Source organism: Hypanus sabinus, chromosome 12 (assembly GCF_030144855.1).
Source record: "Hypanus sabinus isolate sHypSab1 chromosome 12, sHypSab1.hap1, whole genome shotgun sequence".
Lineage (NCBI taxonomy): Eukaryota > Metazoa > Chordata > Chondrichthyes > Myliobatiformes > Dasyatidae > Hypanus > Hypanus sabinus.
In genome coordinates this window covers 27,342,667-27,367,665 of record NC_082717.1, presented here as the reverse complement: position 1 = coordinate 27,367,665, position 24,999 = coordinate 27,342,667, and the positions used below count along the sequence as shown (strand labels likewise).

At 42.7% G+C, this 24,999-nt stretch overlaps 1 protein-coding gene across 1 annotated transcript in view; it reads right to left on the bottom strand.

Annotated features, from left to right (window-relative positions):
- LOC132402717 (ALK tyrosine kinase receptor-like) overlaps nt 1–17,026 on the bottom strand; it is a 324,081-nt gene extending 307,055 nt beyond the window's left edge. Inside the window, exon 1 of the mRNA XM_059985678.1 lies at nt 16,905–17,026. Coding sequence (XP_059841661.1) covers nt 16,905–16,984 — 80 coding nt within the window. The 5' untranslated portion in view covers nt 16,985–17,026. The remainder of the gene's footprint in view (nt 1–16,904) is intronic.
- Nucleotides 17,027–24,999: the final 7,973 nt, after the last annotated feature.

Genomic DNA, 24,999 nt, shown 5'->3' with positions numbered 1-24,999 from the left:
CTCCCAACCACGGAGGTCAGACTAACTGGCCTATAGTTTCCTTTCTTCTGCCTCTCTCCATTCTTGAAGAGTGGAGTGACATTTGTGATTATCTGGAACCATTCCAGAATATAGAGCTCCTTGATAGATCATTACTAATGCCTCAACGATCTCTTCAGCCACCTCTTTCACAACTCTGGGGTGTAAACCATCAGCTCCAGGTGACTTATATACCTTTAAACCTTTTCAGTTTCTCAAGAACTTGAAACCCTGTCCACTGAACCATCTTTGTAGCCACTCATTCATCTGTGCTATCACTCCATTCTAATGTGCACTAACCCCTGACACAGGGAGTAATCTGGAGATCACAACATTGGAGGTCCTTCCTTTCAGGTTCTTTCCTAATTCCATGTATTGACTGCATAGGACCTCTTCTCTTTTCTGCCTCTGTCATTGATGCCAATATTTAGCACAACCTCTGGCTGTTACCCCTCCCCCTCGACAACATCCTGCAGGTGCTCAGATACACATGACCCTAGCACCTGGGAGGGAATGCATCATCCTGGTGTCTCTGGTGCATCTCGAAGATAAAGTATTCTAAAGGGAGAGTGAAGCAACCATGGCTGACAAGAAAAGCAAAGACAGCACAAGAGCAAAAGAGAGTGAGAATAAGGACAAGTTGCACCTGAACTGGAGGGGAACCAATATCATAGCTGTGAGGTTTGCTGATGATGCTTGGAAGAATGGAGTGAAAAGATGAAAGACGAAGGCAAGCTAGCCAATAATATAAAAGACAGCAAAAGATTTTTGAGATATACGAAGAGTGAGAGAGATGAAAGTGGATACCAGACCACTGGAAAATTACCTAGAGAGGTAGTAATGGGGGGGGAAGGAAGAAATAATGAATGAACTTAAATATTTTGCGTCAGTCTTTACTGTGGAAGACACTAGCAGTATACCTGAAATTTGACAGTGTCGGGGGCAGAAGTATGCTTATTTGCTATTATTACCAGGAAGGCACTTGGGAAGATGAAAGGTCTGAATTCACACAGGTAAGTGACCGAGAGCAAATGGACTACAGCCCAGGGCTCATGAAAGAGGCAGTTGAGGAGATTGTTAAGGGATTAGTAATGATCTTTCAAGAATCATTATTTTCTGGAATGGTTGCTGAGCAGAGGAAATTTGTAAATGTCACTCCAGTCTTTCAGAAGTGGGGGAGGGGTGCAGAAGGAAGGGAATATAGGCTTGACTTCAGTGGTTGGGAGATGTTGGAGTCCATTATTAAGGATGAGGTCTTAGGGTACTTGGAGATACATGATAAAGTTGGCCAAAGTTAGTATGGGACACATGTATTGGAATTCTATTAGGGACACATGTATTGGAATTCTTTGAGGAAATAACAGGCTATGTTGCAACACACAGCTCGAACCACATCATCAAGTTCACCGATGACACGACCGTGGTGGGTCTCATCAGCAAGAACGACGAGTCAGCTTACAGAGAGGAGGTGCAGCGGCTAACGGAGTGGTGCAGAGCCAACAACCTGTCTCTGAATGTGAACAAAAGAGATGGTTGTTGACTTCAGGAGGGCACGGAGCGACCACACCCCGCTGAACATCGACGGCTCCTCGGTAGAGATCGTTAAGAGCACCAAATTTCTTGATGTTCACCTGGTGGAGAATCTCACCTGGTCCCTCAACACCAGCTCCATAGCAAAGAAAGCCCAGCAGTGTCTCTACTTTCTGTGAAGGCTGAGAAAAGTTCATTTCTCACCCCCCATCCTCGTCACATTCTACAGGGTTTGTATTGAGAGCATCCTGAGCAGCTGCATCACTGCCTGGTTTGGAAATTGCACCATCTCTGATCGCAAGACCCTGCAGCGGATAGTGAGGTCAGCTCGGAAGATCATTGGGGTCTCTCTTCCCACCATCATGGACATTTACACTACACGCTGCATCCGGAAAGCAAACAGCATTATGAAGGACCCCACGCACCCCTCATACAATCTCTTCCCTCTCCTGCCATCTGGGGAAAGGCACCGAAGCATTCGGGCTTTCCTGACCAGACTATGTAACAGTTTCTTCCCCCAAGCTATCGGACTCCTCAATACCCAGAGCCTGGACTGACACCAACTTACTGCCCTATTGGCTTGTTTATTTTTTATTGCAATGTCTGCACTGTTTTGTGCACTTTATGCAGTCCTGGGTAGGTCTGTAGTCTATTGTAGTAGTATTTTTTTCTGTATTGTTTTTTACGTAGTTCAGTCTAGTTTTTGCACTGTGTCATGTAACACCATGGTCCTGAAAAAATGTTCTTATTTTTACTATGTACTGTACTAGCAGTTATGGTCAAAATGACAATAAAAGTGACTTGGCTTGACTTGACTTGAGGCAGGATAGACAAAGACCCAGTGGATGTTATTTACTTCATTTTCAGAAGGTCTTTGACATGGTCGTGCCCATGAGGCAGCTTAACAAGATAAGAGTCCATGGTATTACAGTATGATTAGGAGATTGGCTGATTGGTAGGAGGCAAGGCGTCAGAATAAATGAGTCTGATTGGCTGCTGGTGACGTGGTGTCCCGCAAGGGCCAGTATTGGGACTGCTTCTTTTCACATTATATGTCAACAATTTGGATGATGAAATTGATGGCTTTGTGGCCAAGTTTGCTGATAATACAAAGATAGCTGGAGGAAGCAGGGAGTCTGCAGAAGGACTTGGATAGATTGGGAGAAATAGGCAAAGAAGTGGCAGATGGAATATAGTGTAAGGAATTGTACAGCCATGCACTTTGCTAAAAGGAATAAAGGTGCAGATTATTTTCTAAAATGAGAAAAAATTCAAAAATCAGAAGTGCTAAAGGACTTAGGAGCTCTTCTGCAGGATTCTCTGAAATGTGAATATGCTTGTTGAGTCAGTGGTAAGGAAGCAAATGCAATTTTAGCATTCATTTGGAGAAGACTAGAATACAAGAACAAGGGCATGATACTGATGCTTTATAAGGCATTGATCTGACTGTACAATGAGTATTGTGAGCAGTTTTGGGACCCTTATTTAAGAAAAGTTGTGCTGACATTGGAAAGGGTCCAGAGGAGGTTCAGAACAAAGATTCTGGGAGTGAAAGGGTTGGAATATTTGATGGCTCTGGTCCTGTACTTGCTGGTGTTTAGAAGAATGAGGGGGATCTCATGGAACCCTAATGAATATTGAATACAGAGTAGATGTGGAGGATATGATGGGCGAGTTAAGGACCAGATGGCACAGCCTCAGAATAGAGGGGTGTAGATTTAGAACAGATACGAGTAAGAATTTCTTTAGCAGTGTGTGTTGAATATGTGAAATTCATTGCCATGGATGGCTGTGGAGGCCAAGTCATTGAGTGTATTTAAAGTGATGGTTTTAAGGTTGTAAAGTCAGGGCGTCAAAGATTACGGGAAGAAGGCGGGAGAATGGTGTTGAGAGGAATAATAATTCAGTCACGATAGAATGATGGAGCAGACTGAATGACGAATGACCTAATTCTGTTGCTATGTCATATGCTCTAACCCCTACTAATCAAGAACCTATCAATGTCCACCTTAAATACACCCAAATGACTGGACTTGCACGGCCTTGTGTGGCAAGAAATTCTGCACATTCATCTTCCTTTTGATAGAGGAAATTCCCCCTCATCCCAGCTTTAAAAAGATGTGCAGCATCATATAAGGCATGGCTTGCAGACTCAATGGACTGAGTGGCCTAATTCTGCTCCAATGTCTTATGGTCTTAATTATCTATGACTCCATGAATTTTTGTGTCATCTGAAAACCTACTAATTATACCCCCTACATTCCCATTAGTCTTTTGTGCATATTACAGACAGAATATAATTTAAATGTATATGATGCAGTTGATTGAAGAAAATATTAAAAAATGTCAATGAAAAATTGAAATCTGCCAAGAAAAGAAAAATGAGCATATGAGATAAACTAGTCAAATGAGATAAACTAGGGATCTGAATGGCTTTGTGCCAAATGACAACACACTCCAAGTCACTAGGAAAGCTGACAAAATGTTATACTGTATCGCTAGGGTGTTGAACACAGAAGTTAAGGTTTTGTTCAGTTATACTGAGTGTTGATGAGTCGTTATCTGGTATGTACTATGGACAGTATAGGCTTCTGTATTTAAGGAAGGACGTGAGTATTGGAAGCGGTTCTGAAAGATACAAGGGACATTGGAAACTTGGTTAGGAAAAAGAGGCAGCATGGAGTAAATGAGGTGCTCAAGGAATATAAAGAATGTAAGAAGAATCTTAAGAAAGAAATTAGAAAAGCTAAAAGAAGATACGAGGTTGCTTTGGCAAGTAAAGTGAAAATAAATCCGAAGGGATTCTACAGTTATATTAATAGCAAAAGGATAGTGAGGGATAAAATTGGTCCCTTAGAGAATCAGAGTGGATAGCTATGTGTGGAGCTGAAAGAGATGGGGGAGATTTTGAACAATTTCTTTTCTTTGGTTATTCACTAAGGAGAAGGACATTGAATTGTGTAAGGTAAGGGAAACAAGTAGGGAAGTTATGGAAACTATGACAATTAAAGAGGAGGAAGTACTGGCGCTTTTAAGGATTATCAAATTGGATAAATCTCTAAGTCCTGACAGGATATTCCCTAGGACCTTGACGGAGGTTAGTGTAGAAATAGCAGGGGGTCTGACAGAAATATTTCAAATGTCATTAGAAACTGGGATGGTGCTGGAGGATTGGTGTATTGCTCATGTAGTTCCATTGTTTAAAAAGGGTTCTAAGTGTAAACCTAGCAATTGTAGGCCTGTCAGTTTGACATCAATGGTGAGTAAATTAATGGAAAGTATTCTTAGAGATGGTATATTTAATTATCTGGATAGACAGCGTCTGATTAGGAACAGTCAACATAGATTTGTGTGTGGAAGGTCATGTTTGACAAATCTTATTGAATTTTTTGAAGAGGTTATGAGGAAAGTTGATGAGGATAAAGCAGTGGATATTGTCTATATGGACTTCAGTAAGGCCTTTGACAAGGTTCCGCACAAAAGGTTAGTTAGGAAAGTTCAATCGTTAGGTATTAATATTGAAGTAGTAAAATGGATTCAACAGTGGCTGGATGGGAGATGCCAGAAAGTAGTGGTGGATAACTGTTTGTCAGGTTGGAGGCCGGTGACTAGTGGTGTGCCTCAGGGATCTGTACTGGGTCCAATGTTATTTGTCATATACATTAATGGTCTGGATGATGGGGTGGTAAATTGGATTAGTAAGTATGCAGATGATACTAAGGTAGGTGGTGTTGTGGATAATGAAGTAGGTTTTCAAAGCTTGCAGAGAGATTTAGGACAGTTAGAAGAGTGGGCTGAAAGATGGCAGATGGAGTTTAATAATGATAAGTGTGAGGTGCTACATTTTGGTAGGACTAATCAAAATAGGACATACATGGTAAATGGTAGGGCATTGAAGAATGCAGTAGAACAGAGTGATCTAGGAATAATGGTGTATAGTTTCCTGAAGGTGGAATCTCATGTGGATAAGGTGGTGAAGAAAGCTTTTAGTATGTTGGCCTTTATAAATCAGAGAATTGAGTATAGGAGTTGGGATGTAATGTTAAAATTGTACAAGGCATTGGTAAGGCTGAATTTGGAGTATTGTGTACAGTTCTGATCACCGAGTTATAGGAAAGATGTCAACAAAATAGAGAGAGTACAGAGAAGATTTACTAGAATGTTATCTGGGTTTCAGCACCTAAGGTACAGAGAAAGGTTGAACAAGTTAAGTCTTTATTCTTTGGCGCATAAAAGGTTGGGGGGGTGGGGACTTGATAGAGGTATTTAAAATTATGAAGAGGATAGATAGAGTTGATGAGGATAGGCTTTTTCCATTGAGAGTAGGGGAGTTTCAAACAAGGGGACACGAGTTGAGAGTTAGGGGGCAAAAGTTTAAGGGTAACACGAGGGGGTATTTCTTCACTCAGAGAGTGGTAACTGTGTGGAACGAGCTTCCAGTGGAAGTGGTAGAGGCAGGTTCGGTATTGTCATTTAAAGTAAAATTGGATGGGTATATGGACAGGAAAGGAATGGAGGGTTATGGGCTGAGTGTAGGTCAGTGGGACTAGGTGAGAGTAAGCGTTTGGCACAGACTAGAAGGGGCGGGATGGCCTGTTTCCGTGCTGTATTTGTTATATGGTTATACAAGACTAATACCTGGAATAGGTAGGTTTCCTAATGAGGTGTATTTGGACAGGCCAGTGATATCTGCTCATGTTCAGAAGAGTGAAAGGTGAATTGATTGAAAAATAATGCGGCACATATAGTATTAACAGTGCAGCAGCTTCAGTGAGCAGAGTTCATTCCTGGCTCCAGTGCTGTCTGTGCAGAGTTTATATGTGTCTTGTGACTATTTGGACTTCTCCCCAGAATGTGTAGATGGATATTTTAACTGACCATTATAAGTGGCCTTTAAAGAGTAGGCATATATTGGAATTTCGGGGAATTTGTGGGAATGTGGGGAGAATAAAATGGGATTAACATAGGACTAATGTAAATTGATGTTTATTGATATCTCATTGGGCCTATTCTGATGTTACATGACTCCATAACTTTATAAGAACCTGAGTAGTTTGTGATGGCGGTTTGGAGAGAATATTTCCATTCATGGGAGAATCTAGAACTAGGAAACATTGTTTAACAATAAGAGGTGGTCATTTAAGATGAATGAGCCAAAATACTATCTATCAAAGCAAAGATCAACTAATTCCTGATAAGGGAGAGAAAGGTGACTGCAGATAAGGTATACATAGAGCCGAGAATGATAGGTTCTTGATAAGTAAGGGAATCAAAACTTACTGGGAAAATACAGGAGAAGGGATTTGAAAGGGAATAATAAATGTCTGGTGATCGAACAGCGAAGCATACTCCATGACTTAATTCTGCTCTTATGGGAAGAATGTAAAGTTGAGGTTACAATCAGTTTAGCTGTTATTGTATTAAGCAGAAAAGCAAGGTTGAGGCACAGAGTGACTGATTCTCATTTATATGAGTTATCAATCATGTTGTCAATACATAGTTGCTGTTGCCCATCAGGCAAACTTCAGCTCGACCCCTGACTGTCACGTCCAGTACACATTTTCCCGTGAATCTGCATTTGATTATGAAGAGCGTTTGTTTGCCAAGGAAAATGGGCAACTCTGGTCCATATTTCATATCAAAACACCCTTGCTGCACTTTCATTCACTGATTCTGAGCGGCGTGAGGGTGGTACGGGAATAGATTGACATTTGTCCCCTTATGCATCCTGCTGGAGATGATGTGTTAAGGGGAAGATATGACTTACATTAACCAAGGGGGCTTGCCTTGACAGAGTAAAGGAAAATTAATTGCTGATCAGAGGCTAAACAGCAGCTCATGAGAAGGTCAACATCATTGAGCCAGAAAACCATCAAGCTGGAAATCATAAGTCATTCAATAAGTCATTTTGAATGTTGTCTTATTTACATCTAAATTTATACATAAGCCAGCTGTGGAGGTTGATCACTGCACTCAATTAATTTTTCTTTAATGTGATTATCTCCTCATGTATTAGGAGTAGCTCTTTTAGTTTTGAAGGTAGATGCTGGAGGTCATTCAAGAATTGTTTCTATCAACAGATGCTGTACATAATATGCTAAATTTATGTATTTGCAAAGCTAGATAAACTTTCTGCTGGTAGAACCAACCAGTGAAGGAGAGAAGCAAATACTTTAAAATGTTGCATACAAGGTCACTTCAAACACAGCTTACACCCATGTTTTCCTAGATATTGTTAGCCTCTCCTGTTTTGTCCTTAGCTTATACTGTTGAGGAATAATCAAATGTTTTGATAGTGAATTTTCAGTAAACACAGGGTGTGTTTACCAAATGATTTATGTTTCCATGAAGAAAGCACAGCTCTTTCATTGATACTGATGCCCACCTGTATAACAGCTATTTAAGTGCATGTAAGATGAAAAGAAGCAAGATGCAATGAATAGAAGCTGGAGGCTTCTAAGGAATTGAAAATACACGTGGACTAAGATGTTAACTGTCCTGTGCTTTCATCAGTGGGATCATCAGTTGATCTGCCACCTGTCTTCAGGAGTTTTGGCCCGCTTATGATCAAGACTCCCTCGAGGTGGTGGGCCAGCAGTGCTAAAGCACCACCTCCCACTGATGAGCTTAACAACTTGGCATCTGCCTCTATCAGAGTTGTTGGCCGCTTCCATCCAACAGTTAGTCCACTCTTCAGGTATCTATGCAGCTACTGAAGAGTTTACAAAGGATGGACTATCTGCCCCTCTGGACGTACTTGGTCCACACCCATGATGATCCTGCCTCTGCTGCCTCAGCTACAGCCCTGCTGGTTGACTGGATCTCTCTTCTAGTAAAGCCAAGGTCATGCAGCCACTTCTGGAAAGTGAACACAATAAAACCACGGCATCCTACTTTGAATGGATAGCATGAGACCTTCCACCCTCTGTCTCTGCACTCTGATCTTAATTCTGCATACTTGGTTAACTTGCACTCGTGGGCTTCATTGATGTTGTCTTCCCAGGGGACCGAGAGTTCACCAATAACCATTTCTCTAGTGGTGTCAGACCAAACGATTATATCTGGACTCAATGTGGTGAAAACTATTTGCTCAGGGAAACTGCCTTTCCCATCCAGGTCAGCCTTGACACACCAGTCATTGGCTGAAGAAAGTATGCTTGATCGTGGGCCTGTGCTGCACACCCTTGACTTGGAGCTTTCTTTCACACATGATATGCAATGTTCTGTGCAGCATAAAGTAAGCATTATTCTTTATTTTCCATATGGGGTAGCAGAAGGTAAATACAGCTGCAGTAACAACTTGTTCAGACAGTTGAAGGGTACTTTGCCTCCCTCCTTCTATGGTTTGCTAAATTATGCATTGTTCTTCTCATTCACTGGACATGCACTGATAATCATTTATAGATGTTATAAGTTACAGGGAGGTACAACACAGAAATAAGCCTTTGCACCACTGGGCACGTGTCGACCTACTTACATTAAACCCATTCTCTCTATACTTCATCAACTCCTCCAAGATTCTACCATTGACCTACACATTAGTGTATAACTTACAGCGGCCAATTAACCAAAAAGCCTGAATATCTTTGGGATGTGATACCAAACCAGAGCACTCAAATGCAACCTATGTGATCACAGGGAGATGTGAAAACTCCACATAAACAACATCTGATGTCAGGTCTCCGGATCTGTGAGGCCACTGATCCACTAGATGAACACCGAATTGTCTCTCCACAATGCTGGGACAGAACTTTTAATATTCTTTCAGCTAATTTGTTCTGGTCTTTTTGCACTTATTCACTGTTGTGCTTTTTCTATTTTGCTTCAATGTTGGCATTTTTCTTTTTATTCTTTTGCATTACATATCCCCTTCCATGCTCTAGACCAGACCTTCATAGTTTTCCTGACAAAGAAAAAGTTTCTTATGTCTCTGTAGTTTTCCTATGAAGTATGAATATGAATTCTTTCAGAAATTGCAGAGGAACAGTCAGGATTTGCAACATATAAACTGATGCAGAAGGTGGGTTCCCAAACCACATTAGAACTCCTCAGATCTTCTGAGGAGTTGTAAACGCTTTTCTGCTACAAGAGAAGCTCAAATTTATATCAGATTTCTAGCAGTTGATGTTTTCCATTTTTCTTTTATATAGTTCCCCTAATGCAGTAAAATACTCAAAGGATCTTTAGGCAAGCATTAGTAAATGAAACCTGACATACTGAGGCTATCAAAAGATTGGTCAGAGAATTGAATTTCACAGATTATGCTTAGAGATACAGAACAAGTAGGGGGACTTCAAGGCAGTAAGTAATTTCAACATTTAAAAGAAGCTGAAGGTAGGGCCTTCGATGAAGCAAAGTACAAGGGGTGGTTGATAAGGTTGTGGCCTAAAGTAGAAGGAGATGAGTTATACAGCTCTCTTTACATGCAAATGCAGTTCAACTTTTTGAGTGATTATGCAGAAAGGTTGAAGATAACTCATCAGGGTTGATTGATAAGTTTGTAGCCTAAGGTGGAAGGAGATGAGTTATTAACTTATCAATCACCCATCTGTGGACACTTTCTGGATGTTCAAGATCCGTATGCTCCACGACTGCTGGACTAAGTGTGTAAATGTAGGAGGGTACTGTGTTGAAAAATAAATGTGCTAGGTTTTCTAAAATTGCATCCTTCTACCTTAGGCCATGAAAATATCAATCACCCCTCATATACAAGAAGCAAGGATTGGAGGAGCACATTGGCTAGGAGGAGGAATGAAGCCACAGAGGGATTTAAAAGAACAGAATTTTAATATCTGCTTAAGGTCTGCATGGAAGTTGAGCCAGGTGCCATTTATCTTCCCCTATTTTTGTAGTGTCATTGGATGTGTACACACAAGATCCCTCTGTCCCTCAGTACTCCATAGGGCCTTACTATTCATATTTTACAGCATGTCCTTGCTTTATTGGCTCTCCCAGAATGCACTATTTATTCAGATTAAACTCTGTAATTTCTCACCCATAATCTCCTCCCACTGATTTCCCCTCCTCCACTACTTCCCTCTAACCTTCAGTCCAAGGTCCACCATTCTGCGACCCAAAATGTTGAGTATTCATTTCCCTAAACTGATGTCATCTGACCTGCTGCGTTCCTCCTGCAACTTGTGTGTTGCTCCATATTCCAGCACCTACACCTTTCTGTGTCTTCTCTTCCCTCTGCTTTCTCCTTTTTTTTTTACGTTTACCACCTGAACTACTTTCTGGACTTACGAAACATTTTTCTTCTGTTACTGTCCTCCTCGTCTGAACATCTAAACTGAGCCCCGTTCCCCTGCCAACTCAGTTTACACTTCCCTGACAGCACCAGTACAATCTCCCCAAAAGCATGTTGCTACTGCTCTGGTGTAGATGTAGTCTGTCCTACTTGTACAAGTCCCACCTTCCCTAGAAATGGTCCTAGTGATCCAGGAATATAAACCTCACCCTCCTGCACTATCCCTTCGGTTCTCTGGACTCACATTACAGGACCTCGTCCTTTTCCCTACTGTTATCGTTGGTATCAACAGATACCATGATGACTGGCTAGTAAAGATTAGCTTTATTTGTCATATTACATCAAAACATACAGTGAAATGGAACATTTGTTTCAATGACCAACACTATAAAGGGCTGTGCTGGGGGCAGTTCACTAGTGTCATTATGCTTCCAGCCCTAACATAACATGCCTGCATGTCTTTGGAACGTGGGGGCGCCTGGAGTAAACCCAGACTCCTTACAGAGAGTGGCAGGAATTGAACCCACATTCTGTGATGCATTGTGTCCCATTCTATGCTACCATGTCACCTATCTGAACCTTTCGGAATGTCAGCTATTTGTTTTGAGAGATTCTTGATCCTTGAAGTAGGGAGGCAACATATGATCCTGAAATCTTATTTGTGGCCAAAGAAACAACTACTTATCACTTTTACAATAAAATACTCAAACGACACTTTTCTCATCTTGTTCTTGACCTTCATTACAACAAATAAACCTCTGTTGTGTCTCAAAGCTAGGCTGCTGCTGTTGCCCCCAGAAGGCCTGCTCCCAATATCCAATACACTATACTATACCTCTTTGAGATGGGAATGAACACAGGGCATTTCTGACATTCTTGCCTGCTGTTACTGGACAACTTTCTAGTGGTCACTCACCTCCTTTCAGTGTGTGCTCTTGCTAAGTTAATTATCTACTATGTTTCTGTATTCTGGTCACTCCATTTTGTGTCCAACTGCAACTTCAACTTTTCTGTGCAGTCTGGCAGGAGCTGCATCTGGTCACATGTCCTACAGGTATAGTTACCAGAGGCATCAGATATGTCCTTGATATGCCACATACCACTGAAGAGCACATCACTACTTTAGAGTCATGGAGTTATAGAGAGGTGCAGCACAGAAACAGGCCCTTTGGCCCATCTATTCCATGCTGAACTATTTAAAAGGCCTGCTCCCATCTGCCTGCACTGGGACCATCGCCGACCCCCCCCCCCCCCCCATACCCCTATCATCCACATACCTATCCAAACCGCTTAAACATTGAGATCAAGCTCGCATGCAATACTTGTGCTGGCAGCTCATTCCACACTCTCACGACCCTCTTAGCTCCCATATCTTTTAATGAAAAAGAGAAAAAAAAAGAACATTGCCTTACTAATACTTATCCTTCTCACTGAAGCTTGATACTCACCAAAGCCCACAGACCATCACTGTTGAGGAGCTTGTTCCAGAATTCTAGATCTTACAAAGTAAGAGAACAGGCACCTGTCGCATTGATTGCTTGCACCTCTAGTGACCTCAGCTTGGGTTCCTGGATGGTGGTGAGGGTGTAGGTTTCGGGGTAGTGGGGAGTGTCAGGGCATGCAGAAGTGTGCCTGGGTTGGAATTGAGTGAACTGGGGATTTAGAGGGAGTAGTTTTTGCAGAATCCAAAAAGGTGTGGAAAAGGGAAGAGAAGAGTGGTATTAGGAACCTGTTACAGCTGGTGGAAATGATGATGGATGATATGCTGGATACAAAGTCTGATAGGGTAAGAACTGAGAACTAAGGAAACTCCCTTTGTAATCTCTGGGTGGAGGGAGGAAGAGCAGACGTCCAGGAAATGGTGGAAATAGGAGTAAAGGCTTCATTTACCACAGTACAGGGGAAGCAACATTTCCTGAAGGAGGAGGACATTTTAGATATCCAGAAGTAGAAAGCCTCATTTTGAGAATGGATGTGGCAGAGACAGAGAAACTTGAGAAGAAAGGGATGGAATTCTCATAAGATACTCCCAGGGCTTAAAGCAAATGTCCGTTGATAGATTACCTCCTGAGATGCAGGCAGAGACATCCAGAAAAGGAAGAGAGGTGTAGGAAATGGTCCGAGTGAATTCGAGGACAAATTGGAAGTTCATAGTGAAGGTGATAATATTAACAAGTTCCGCATGAGCGTAGGAAGCAGCACCAATGCAGTCAAAGGAAGTGGAGAAAGAGTTGGAGGGCAGCAGCAGAATAACTCAGTACTACTCTGCTTCCTGCTCCTTGGCTAAATGTGTTTTCATGCCGATACACCACTTCCAAAAATATCAACTACAATTTCCCTCATTGATTATTCTGTTACTTCATCAATAAACTCTGTCAGACTAGTGGGACACAATTTACAAGCTCATGCTGGCTTTCCCTAATCTTTCTATATTGTCCAATTAACTTGTGATTTTGTTTCTGATTATACTACTGGAACTTTACCCACCACTGAGATTAAGTTTACAATTGGCTTTCAAAATTATTTTGAGATAAATAACTATTTTAGTAACATTTATCAGTGGTCCAGAATGCACAAAGTTTTTGGGCAGATCTGGCATTATTCCTAGTATGTTGTTATAGAAACATAGAAAATAGGTGCAGGAGTAGGCCATTCCACCCTTCGAGTCTACACCGCCATTCAGTATGGTCATGGCTGATCATCCAACTCAGAACCCTGTACCTGCTTTCTCTCCATACCCCCCCCCCCCCGATCCCTTTAGCCACAAGGGCCATATCTAACTTCCTCTTAAATATAGCCAATGAACCAGCCTCAACTGTTTCCTGTGGCAGAGAATTCCACAGATTCACCACTCTCTGTGTGAAGAAGTTTTTCCTCATCTCAGTCCTAAAAGGCTTCCCCTTTATCCTTAAACTGTGACCCCTCGTTCTGGACTTCCCCAACATCGGAAACAATCTTCCTGCATCTAGCCTGTCCAATCCCTTTAGAATTTTATACTTTTCAATAAGATCCCCCCTCAATCTTCTAAATTCCAGTGAGATCCAGGATCATTCCATTGATTAGTGGAAACAAATCATGGCCTAAACAAAAAAGAACATTTGAATTGGTTGTAAATTCATACCATGACTAAATCTCACACTAAATGACCATGTTATGCATAATTGTATTCTCAATACAACAAAATACTGTATATACTTGAAATGACATTTCTCAGTCAGTTTAAAACATTTGTGCTAATTAAACATAATTATATATAGGAAGAACAAACAAAAGCAAATTAAAGTAAATAGTAGTGTATGTTTGCAGAATATGATTGAAGCCTTTAAGCCCAAATGATGTTTCCAAAGTACTTGGTAAATTTCTTCTTAGTTCATTATATCATCAGTAAATAGAACAGACCCCACAACAGAGTGAGGTGGCAATATCAAGACAGCATTCAGGAAAGACTAACATGTATATTTGGTGATATTAAAATGCACCTCGACAAAAGGTTTTTAACTTATCATGCAGCCAATCTCAATATTATATAAATTTAGCACCGGGCTGTATGGCTACTCCTCAGTATCAATCTTCAAGCAATGAGATAAATCTTTTGTTTAAAAAACTACTTTGTAATGACTGTTGGGCAAGCATTATTCTCAAAATAGAAGACCTAAATCCTACTTTAGAGTGAAAAGAATCATTAATTCCTTTCTTAAATTATCTGAAAATTGGACTTACAAAACGAAACGGGCTGAATATTTTTAAAAAACATTTTGAGTGATGAATAATCTTTGGTGAGGAAAAGTTCACCCTTGTCTTTGTTTCCTATCTTGATCAAATTCCTATGATTAGAGACGTTTACATTATCCACCCAACTGGAGCAAAACTTCTAGTGGCAACTTGGTCCTGGAGAACAGATCAAACCTGTAAAGGGGCTTTTCAGTTGTAGTCAACAACTCTAACCCATTGAAGGAATTTGTTAGATAGATAAGTTGTGTCCCTAAAATGTTAAAGCTGTTAAGATGTCTCTGACAGTTAAAAACTTGCAAAACAATTAAAAATTGTTATCTGACTGAAACATATTTTAAAATTTACTTTTAAAAAGAAGAAAAGCACAGCACAAAGAAACAAAAACTGTGCATTTCTGTTAGCACAAAAATTGCAAATTATTTGTAATTTATCTCTGGTGTCAGAGCTCCATAAAATAAATGAGGAAACTGTGCCTTCATCCAATGTCAATTGGCCATCAGTTCCCAGGGAAACCAAAGAAGCTGGAGTTCCCTGCTGAATTGAGACTTCTGTGGGAGTCTTGATCTGCCTAAGGGTTACATGGGGGAAATGATGGCAATCCTGGATACTGCAGATGCAGCAACATTTCTGGTAAATGATGGGTTCAATTTAACTTCTTGGGTTGTTTCTCAAGTAGGATAAAGAGAACTCACAGTGGTGACCACTTACAGTTTTGGCCAATCATATTACAACTGTCATAATGTCTCACTTTCAACAATACCAATTTCTTTGAATTTGAAGATGTTGAGGAAGCTAACTTTTCAAAGTTTAAGCCCCAGCTCCCGGAACATCAGTTGCAGCATTAGAAACTAGTAGTATGTGCAGTAGATAATTATGCTCAAATATGCCAGAGAGCAAAGGAGACAAAACAAACTGTGAAATATTTTGCTATCATTTGGCATGTTTTATAAGTTTCAGGAAGAGAAACCGTATCCTTACCATCATTTCTGGTGGAAAGTACTGTTTAATGGCATTGGGCATTGAGAAAATTGAGGCTCAGTCTCTTATGTTTAATCAAAAAGTTTCCACACAATACAACTATTGGTTGAAGAGTGGAAAAAAAACACATACCAATACTAAGCATACAGACTCATCTGTCCGTGCTGTATTCTGCTGATAGGTTAGCCATTTGTCTGATAGAGTCAGTCTGACACATTGTCATCACTGTCCCAAAAGAAGAGAAACTCTGAAGCTGCACTGGACTTTGCCATGATTTAGCATAATCTGTTGTACCTGATTGGCAGACTCTGCTTGTTTATCAGGGAAGGCAGAGTGATAGTGATTACACTGACAAGCACAAAACTTCTCTAAAAAGATCTGGTGACATTTATGGAGAGACTTTCCTGTCATTGGCATTCATTTTTCTCAAGTACAAACAAGAACAGACTACCATTGAGAGATTTGGTCTTCAAATTTGTCATCAGGTCTCCAATTTCTACTTTTCCTAGAGCATGTGCAGAAGTCTGGGACTTAATTCCATTTAAAAAGCTGAATGCCAGCAAATCTAAACTACAGGTGACATAACCTAAACCACTCATATGCCAATTAATATTATAAACCAAATTTCTATGTCTCCCAGTTTTTGTAATTTTTTCATTGAGTTATTACTTTTATTCATTGAACTTTATTTTCAATTATTATTTTGCATTTTAACTTTCTTTGATTTGCTTAATAAGTAAAAAGAAACACTTGTTCTTTTGTATTCAATGAAGGAAGGACGTATTTGTATCGGAGGCAGCACAGAAAGGTTTCCTGAGCTTGATTCCAAGTATGGGGGTATAGTTTTAAGAGATAAACTTAATCAATTAGGTTTATATTCTCTGTTGTTTATTAGAATATCAGGTGAAGGCATTGACACATATATGATATCCAGGGGAACTGTGAGGGTTTTGCTGTCTGAATGCCTTCCTGCGGTCAGAATCTCAAAATATGTTACAGACAAAAGGTGTAGTATATTTGAGAACCAGATGAGTATTTTTCTCTCTTGAAGAGATGAGTCCCTGGAATTCCCTACTCCAAGGACTTGTGGAGTATAGGTTAATGCGTATAATTAAAACTGTGATTGATTTATCAGATGCAAGGATTATGGGAAAAAGGCAGGTAACTGGAGTTGAAGAATTTAAGAAACTGGAACAGACAGAGGCAATATGTTGCCTGTATCTGCCAATCAGTGACATTGCTGCTTCTGCATCTTATATTATCTTCCTACATAAATTTATATTATATAAAACTAATGCACAGAAACACTACAAATGAAAGTGGGCAGCACCATGGACAGCTCCTCAGTAAAGCAATTGAACACATGTTTTTATCAGGTGAGGAACAGAACACATACCTGTCAGACACATCAGGCAATGACAATGTGATCTTTTGCCAGCTTCCTGAGCCAGTAATATTTCCAAATTCCCATAGCATCCTGACATATTCCTCATTGGTTTTATTCTCCACGACCAAGAAGGAAACACTTCCCATTAGTGTGCCATACAAACACAAAGATATATGGACCTGCATGTAAAGAGACACACATACACATGATCAGAATCCACATTTAACTTTGTGTAAACAGCATATCTTCTGTTTTCTGATTAGAAAGTAACAAATTAAAGAGAATCACCCCAAATCTGTGTTTTGTTAACAGAAAAGTTGACCTTCCCTCACTGACAGTGACAGCTGGTCATTGAGTGGGAAAGCATGATGATGTCTGGGAACTTCAAAGTAAGGCAAAGTTCTGACACAGAGGACAGGGATCAGCACAATGAAAACTACACATATGTAATAATAACTTGTGCAACTCTTAAATAGCTCAGAATATGGCATTTTAAAAAAAGATACATTAAGTAAATGTAGTACTTAATTCTAGCTTTGGCATCAAATTGCAATCATATTTTATCAATATTCACTCACATGTATCATCACTTGAGAATGTATGTTCTATCATGCCAGAATACAGTGGCTGCAGTATCCTTTATATCTGGACTCTTAGTCCATCAGGCTGAAAAGGCATGTTATGGTGATAGTGACAAAGGAAAAGGAACACAATAATTGGTGTAATGAAATAGGTATTGATTTGATGTTAAGTCTTCTCATAATTATAATTATCTTGCCTCTAAGGCAGAGACCCCTGAGGTTGTAGAGCTCTATTCAGTCAACTGACTATAATTTAGTGGCATTAGGGACTGAAACACAGGTGACCTGATTTGATGAGAAATCTTACAGGCAGAGTTTTACAGAAAAACTGAAGTAATCTTGGTAACAGTATAAGTGAGTATGTTTTCTTCATTTTGGAATCTAATGATATGATTGGGATATTATGGTGAAGTTGTATAAGACTTTGGTGAGGTCTAATTTGGAGTATTGTGTGCAGTTTTGGCCACTTACCTACAGAGAAATGTAAACAAGGTTGAAAGAGTGCAGAAAAAATTACAAGGATGTTACAAGTTATGGTGGGCCCGAGTTATATGGAAAGATTGAATAGATGAGGACTGTAAATTCTTTAGAATGCAGGAGGGGGAGAGGGGGAGAGGGGGAGAGGGGGAGAGGGGGAGAGGGGGAGAGGGGGAGAGGGGGAGAGGGGGAGAGGGGGAGAGGGGGAGAGGGGGAGAGGGGGAGAGGGGGAGAGGGGGAGAGGGGGAGAGGGGGAGAGGGAGAGAGGGAGAGAGAGAGATTAAAAAGCCACTGAAAAGCACTTATTTTAATATGAAAGCATGTTGTTGGATGGAACCATACAGGCACCAAAGGTCTGCCTCATAGTAATTGATATTCTACTGGAATCTGAAGCTCACCTGCAGTGTATGCATCATCATCTTGCCCAGTGGTTTAAGATTATTATACATATACAGAATAAAAGAGAAAATGTGTACATCATATGAAATTTCCTATAATCAATATTTGTATTCCTTTCCTTATATATTAGTCATATCAATTATCAAACTACTTTCCTTATCAGATAATATCAGTTAGCAAATTAGCCAGTAAGTTGCACACTGTAGCCAAACCGGATACATGAAGAAATGAAGTACTGTATTACTGAACAGTAAGTTGCTAATTAGTCCACATGTATTGTCCATTTCCTGAACACCATTAAATGGTTTTGAAGGAGGTTACAATTATGGATCCTGCAATCTGCCTGGGTGCTGTACAGATGAGTGCTGCATCAGTTGCTTCCATTCTCTCATGCTTAGAGGTAAGTGTCTGGGTTGTGGCAAAGTTCTCTCCAGTCCACTCTGCAACATTGTCTGTCCATTTCTTCCCTTGCATGCCCCTTTTTCTTTTCCCTTGCACCATTCCCTGAAAAACAGTCTTTGAGAGTCCACTTGGTTTTGTTATGTGACCATATAATCTGAGTTTCCACTTCTTTACCGTGGATGGTAGATCTTCAGTGTCTCATGTGCTGAGTGATGATCCTTCATCATTGGAGACATGGTCCATATTGGAGCTACCAAAGAGCTTTCTGAAGTACCTCATTTCTACAGCCTGGATCTTCTTTTGCGGTTCTGCTGTTAAAGTCCATGATTCACATGCATGCAAGAAGATGGAGATCACAAGTGCATGCAGGAATTTCAACTTGGAACTAAGAACTTTGTTATCGTCTCTCTGAGTAGGTTTTAGTTTAGCTAGCATTGCTGTCATTTGGGCTGTCCTTGTAAGTACTTCAGACTTTGATTCTTATTGGTTGATGAAGGCGCCAAGATACATGAACTGCTTGATAGTCTCTTGTTCTTGTCCACTGAGTATATTTTTGTCCTGATTGGCTCCTCACTGTTTCCAATCAGCTTGGTTTTCTCTACACTGATCTCCATGCCATATCTAATAGATGTATCATCCAGATGGTTCAGAAGGCAGGCCAATTCACCCTCGCTTCCTGCCAGATCAATGTCAACAGCAAACCTGAGGTTGGTTATGATCTGTCCTGAGACTGAAGGTTCAAGTTATGAGCCTGAAGGCACATACTCAATGATTCAGGAACAGCTTCTTCCCCTCGGCCATCCTATTTCTGTATGGACATTGAACCCATGGACACCATTTCACTACTTTTTATCTATTTTAATTTTTGCACAACTTATTTAATTTAACCATGTGTATTGCTGCTCAAGGACAACAAATTTCATAACGTACATCGGTGATACTTAACTTGATTCTGAAATGTGTGCTTACTTTGAGCATTAATGTGCTGAAGATGCCGCTTCAGAGTTTAACCTCATTAGTGCAACACTGACATACTACCTTGTTACGCTACTAATGCGCCACAGGGATGATTTGCAATCAGTTTCACTGAGGGAATAGGTGCGAGAAGACGCAAGATGAGGAAATCGAGCCATGTTCCTCTGTCCCTGCAGTGCTCAATTCAGTGAACTGCTGCACTTATCAAAGAGAAGAGCTTGCAGCTATGTCATGTCTTGACTTCATTAAGCCCCCAGATTTTACATGAAAATAATAAATAAAGAGACGGCACAATTTTGCAGCTTCTGTTTATTTCCCCTGTGCTACCCATGTGCAAATGACTTTTCCTGAAATGCCACGAGGCAAAGTATATTTTTCTATGTTTTGCATTACTGAATATAACTTTACAGCAGTGCAATGTTTCATTACACTGCCTGACCAACCAAGGCTTTGAACAAGTATCTGAAATAAAAGTAAACACTCTATTAGGCATTCCAGTTATTCTTTTTATACCTGTGTATTAAGAATTCATATGGTAGGGCAACAAATACCTTTCATCTGTCACAGTTGTTTACCTCTTGCATATTTAGAAGTTTGTCTGATTTATATTCTTGGCTCTAGAATAACAGTATTTGGCAGCGCACAGAAATGTCAGATGCCCAAAGATGTATAGTGGGTCAGTGTTCTCTGCTCATTCCTGTGCTGAAAATTTGTATTCCCTTAGAAAAATAATGGAGAGCCACCTTTGTGAGCTGCTCAGTTTTAGAGTAGTGGGTGTGGGGGAATGGGGTGGGCAGGAAGAGATACATCACATTGGATTCTGGTGATGGGTGAAAGACTGGGGAGATTGGCATGGGGTTTGCTGGGACCGAGGGAAATGCTGCTGTTTCTCCAAACAGCTCACTAGATTTTGTCCTTCTTTCCTGCTTTCTGCAGCAAGGCTTCCAGAGGATCGGGAGGCCTGGCCATTTCAGGATATTCTTTAAATGACTCACCATTGGAAAGCCTACCTGTTTCTCAGTTTGCCTCTAGTGAAACTAAAAGTGGGAAAAATTTACTTTCTAGATTTTGTTTTTGTATCTTATCAGTTGACCTGCTTAGATCAGTTAAATTTTCAGCTCATAGTTCTTTGTAATATTCACTATATTGCTTAACATAGAAACCCTACAGCATAATACAGGCCCTTCAGCACACAATGCTGTGCCAAACACGTACTTACTTTAGAAATTACCTAGGGTTAACTTTAGCCCTCTATTTTTCTAAGCTCCATGTACCTATCCAGGAGTCTTCTAAAAGACCCTATCTTATCTGCTTCCACCACCGTCGCTGGCAGTCCATTCCACACACTCACCACTCTGTAAAAAAAAACTTACCCTTGACATCTCCTCTGTACCTACTTCCAAGCACCTTAACACTGTGCCCTCTCATGTTAGCTATTTTAGCCCTGGGAAAAAGCGTCTGACTACGCACACGATCGATGCCTGTTATCATGTTATGCACTTCTATCAGGTCACCTCTCATCCTCCACCGCTCCAAGGAGAAAAGGCTGAGTTCACTCAATCTATTCTCAGAAGGCACGCTCCCCAATCCAGGCAACATCCTTGTAAAGCAACACACAAAATGCTGGTGGAAATCCAGCAGGCCAGGCAGCATCTATAGGAAGAAGCACAGTTGATGTTTCGGGCCGAGACCCTTCCTCAGGATTAACTGAAATAAAAGATAGTAAGAGATTTGAAAGTAGGAGGGGGAGGGGGAAATCCAAAATGATAGGAGAAGACCGGAGGGGGTGGGGTGAAGCCAAGAGCTGGAAAGGTGATTGACAAAAGGGATACAGAGCTGGAGAAGGGATAGGATCATGGGACGGGAGGCCTAGGGAGAAAGAACTGGGGAGGTGAGAGAGAGGGGGGGAGACAGGGGGTGGAGAGAGGGGGGAGAGAGGGGGTGGAGAAGGGGGGAGAGGGGGAGAGAGAAGGGGGGAGGGAGAAGGGGGGAGAGAGAAGGGGGGAGAGAGAAGGGGGGAGAGAGAAGGGGGGAGAGAGAAGGGGGGAGAGAGAAGGGGGGAGAGAGAAGGGGGGAGAGAGAAGGGGGGAGAGAGAAGGGGGGAGAGAGAAGGGGGGAGAGAGAAGGGGGAGAGAGAAGGGGGAGAGCGAAGGGGTGAGAGAGAAGGGGTGAGAGAGAAGGGGTGAGAGAGAAGGGGTGAGAGAGAAGGGGTGAGAGAGAAGGGGTGAGAGAGAAGGGGTGAGAGAGAAGGGGTGAGAGAGAAGGGGTGAGAGAGAAGGGGTGAGAGAGAAGGGGTGAGAGAGAAGGGGTGAGAGAGAAGGGGTGAGAGAGAAGGGGTGAGAGAGAAGGGGTGAGAGAGAAGGGGTGAGAGAGAAGGGGGAGAGAGAAGGGGGAGAGAGAAGGGGGAGAGAGAAGGGGGAGAGAGAAGGGGAGAGAGAAGGGGGAGAGAGAAGGGGGAGAGAGAAGGGGGAGAGAGAAGGGGGAGAGAGAAGGGGGAGAGAGAAGGGGTGAGAGAGAAGGGGTGAGAGAGAAGGGGTGAGAGAGAAGGGGTGAGAGAGAAGGGGTGAGAGAGAAGGGGTGAGAGAGAAGGGGTGAGAGAGAAGGGGTGAGAGAGAAGGGGTGAGAGAGAAGGGGTGAGAGAGAAGGGGTGAGAGAGAAGGGGTGAGAGAGAAGGGGTGAGAGAGAAGGGTTGAGAGAGAAGGGTTGAGAGAGAAGGGTTGAGAGAGAAGGGTTGAGAGAGAAGGGTTGAGAGAGAAGGGTTGAGAGAGAAGGGTTGAGAGAGAAGGGGTGAGAGAGAAGGGGTGAGAGAGAAGGGGTGAGAGAGAAGGGGTGAGAGAGAAGGGGTGAGAGAGAAGGGGTGAGAGAGAAGGGGTGAGAGAGAAGGGGTGAGAGAGAAGGGGTGAGAGAGAAGGGGTGAGAGAGAAGGGGTGAGAGAGAAGGGGTGAGAGAGAAGGGGTGAGAGAGAAGGGGTGAGAGAGAAGGGGTGAGAGAGAAGGGGTGAGAGAGAAGGGGTGAGAGAGAAGGGGTGAGAGAGAAGGGGTGAGAGAGAAGGGGGTGAGAGAGAAGGGGTGAGAGAGAAGGGGTGAGAGAGAAGGGGTGAGAGAGAAGGGGTGAGAGAGAAGGGGTGAGAGAGAAGGGTGAGAGAGAAGGGGTGAGAGAGAAGGGGTGAGAGAGAAGGGGTGAGAGAGAAGGGGTGAGAGAGAAGGGGTGAGAGAGAAGGGGTGAGAGAGAAGGGGTGAGAGAGAAGGGGTGAGAGAGAAGGGGTGAGAGAGAAGGGGTGAGAGAGAAGGGGTGAGAGAGAAGGGGTGAGAGAGAAGGGGTGAGAGAGAAGGGGTGAGAGAGAAGGGGTGAGAGAGAAGGGGTGAGAGAGAAGGGGTGAGAGAGAAGGGGTGAGAGAGAAGGGGTGAGAGAGAAGGGGTGAGAGAGAAGGGGTGAGAGAGAAGGGGTGAGAGAGAAGGGGTGAGAGAGAAGGGGTGAGAGAGAAGGGGTGAGAGAGAAGGGGTGAGAGAGAAGGGGTGAGAGAGAAGGGGTGAGAGAGAAGGGTGAGAGAGAAGGGGTGAGAGAGAAGGGGTGAGAGAGAAGGGGTGAGAGAGAAGGGGTGAGAGAGAAGGGGTGAGAGAGAAGGGGTGAGAGAGAAGGGGTGAGAGAGAAGGGGTGAGAGAGAAGGGGTGAGAGAGAAGGGGTGAGAGAGAAGGGGTGAGAGAGAAGGGGTGAGAGAGAAGGGGTGAGAGAGAAGGGGTGAGAGAGAAGGGGTGAGAGAGAAGGGGGGAGAGAGAAGGGGGAGAGAGAAGGGGGAGAGAGAAGGGGGAGAGAGAAGGGGGAGAGAGAAGGGGAGAGAGAAGGGGAGAGAGAGAAGGGGGGAGAGAGAGAAGGGGGGAGAGAGAGAAGGGGGAGAGAGAGAAGGGGGGAGAGAGAGAAGGGGGAGAGAGAGAAGGGGGAGAGAGAAGGGGAGAGAGAGAAGGGGAGAGAGAGAAGGGGGAGAGAGAGAAGGGGGAGAGAGAGAAGGGGGAGAGAGAGAAGGGGAGAGAGGGAAGGGGGAGAGAGAGAAGGGGGGAGAGAGAGAAGAGGGGAGAGAGAGATGGGGGGAGAGAGAGATGGGGAGAGAGAGAAGGGGGGAGAGAGAGAGGGGGAGAGAGAGAAGGGGGAGAGAGAGAAGGGGGGAGAGAGAGAAGGGGGGAGAGAGAGAAGGGGGGAGAGAGAGAAGGGGGGAGAGAGAGAAGGGGGGAGAGAGAGAAGGGGGGAGAGAGAGAAGGGGGAGAGAGAGAAGGGGGAGAGAGAGAAGGGGGAGAGAGAGAAGGGGGGAGAGAGAGAAAGGGGGAGAGAGAGAAGGGGGGAGAGAGAGAAGGGGGGAGAGAGAGAAGGGGGGAGAGAGAGAAGGGGGGAGAGAGAGAAGGGGGAGAGAGGGGGGAGAGAGAAGGGGGAAATAAATAAATCAGTGATGGGGTATGAAGGGGAGGAGGGGCATTAACAGAAGTTAGAGTAGTCAATGTTCATGCTATCAGGTTGGAGGCTACCCAACCTGTTGATCCTCCAACCTGTGTGGCTTCATCTTGACAGTAGTGGAGGCCATGGATAGACATATCAGAATGGGAATGGGATGTGCCATTAAAATGTGTGGCCACTGGGAGATCCTGCTCTCTCTGGCAGACAGAGCGTAGGTGTTCAGTGAAACATCCTTATAAATCTCCTCTGCACCCTTTCTATGGTCTCCTCAACCTTCCTGTAGTGGGCAACCAGAACTGCTCGTAGTACTCCAAGTGGGGTCTGACCAGGGTCCTATAAAGCTGCTTGCCGAGTATATTCCAGGAACTGGTCATCTGTTCAAGAAGAACTCCTCAAGCAAGAAACATTAAGAGTTCATTGATATTCTGTACCTATAAAGTGCCACTGAGTGTATGTTCATGGTCTTCTCCTGCAGTAACTGATCCAATTTAAGGTTCTACGTGTTGTGTGTTTGGAGATGCTCTTCTGCACTGCACTGTTGTAACACATTGTCATTTGATTTGCTGTCATCTTCCTGGTCAACTTGAACCAGTTTAGCCATTCTCCTCTGATCTCTTTCATTAACAAGCTGTTTTTACCCACAGAACTGTTGCTCACTTGTGGTTTTGTGTTTAATGCACCATTCTCTGTAAACTCTAGGGACTGTGGTGCATGAAAATCCCAGGAGCTTAGAAGCTTCTGAGATACTCAAAAGTCATTCCATTGTGGAAGTCACTTAGATCACATTTCTTCCCCATTCCGTTGTTTGTGGCTTGAACAACTGAAGG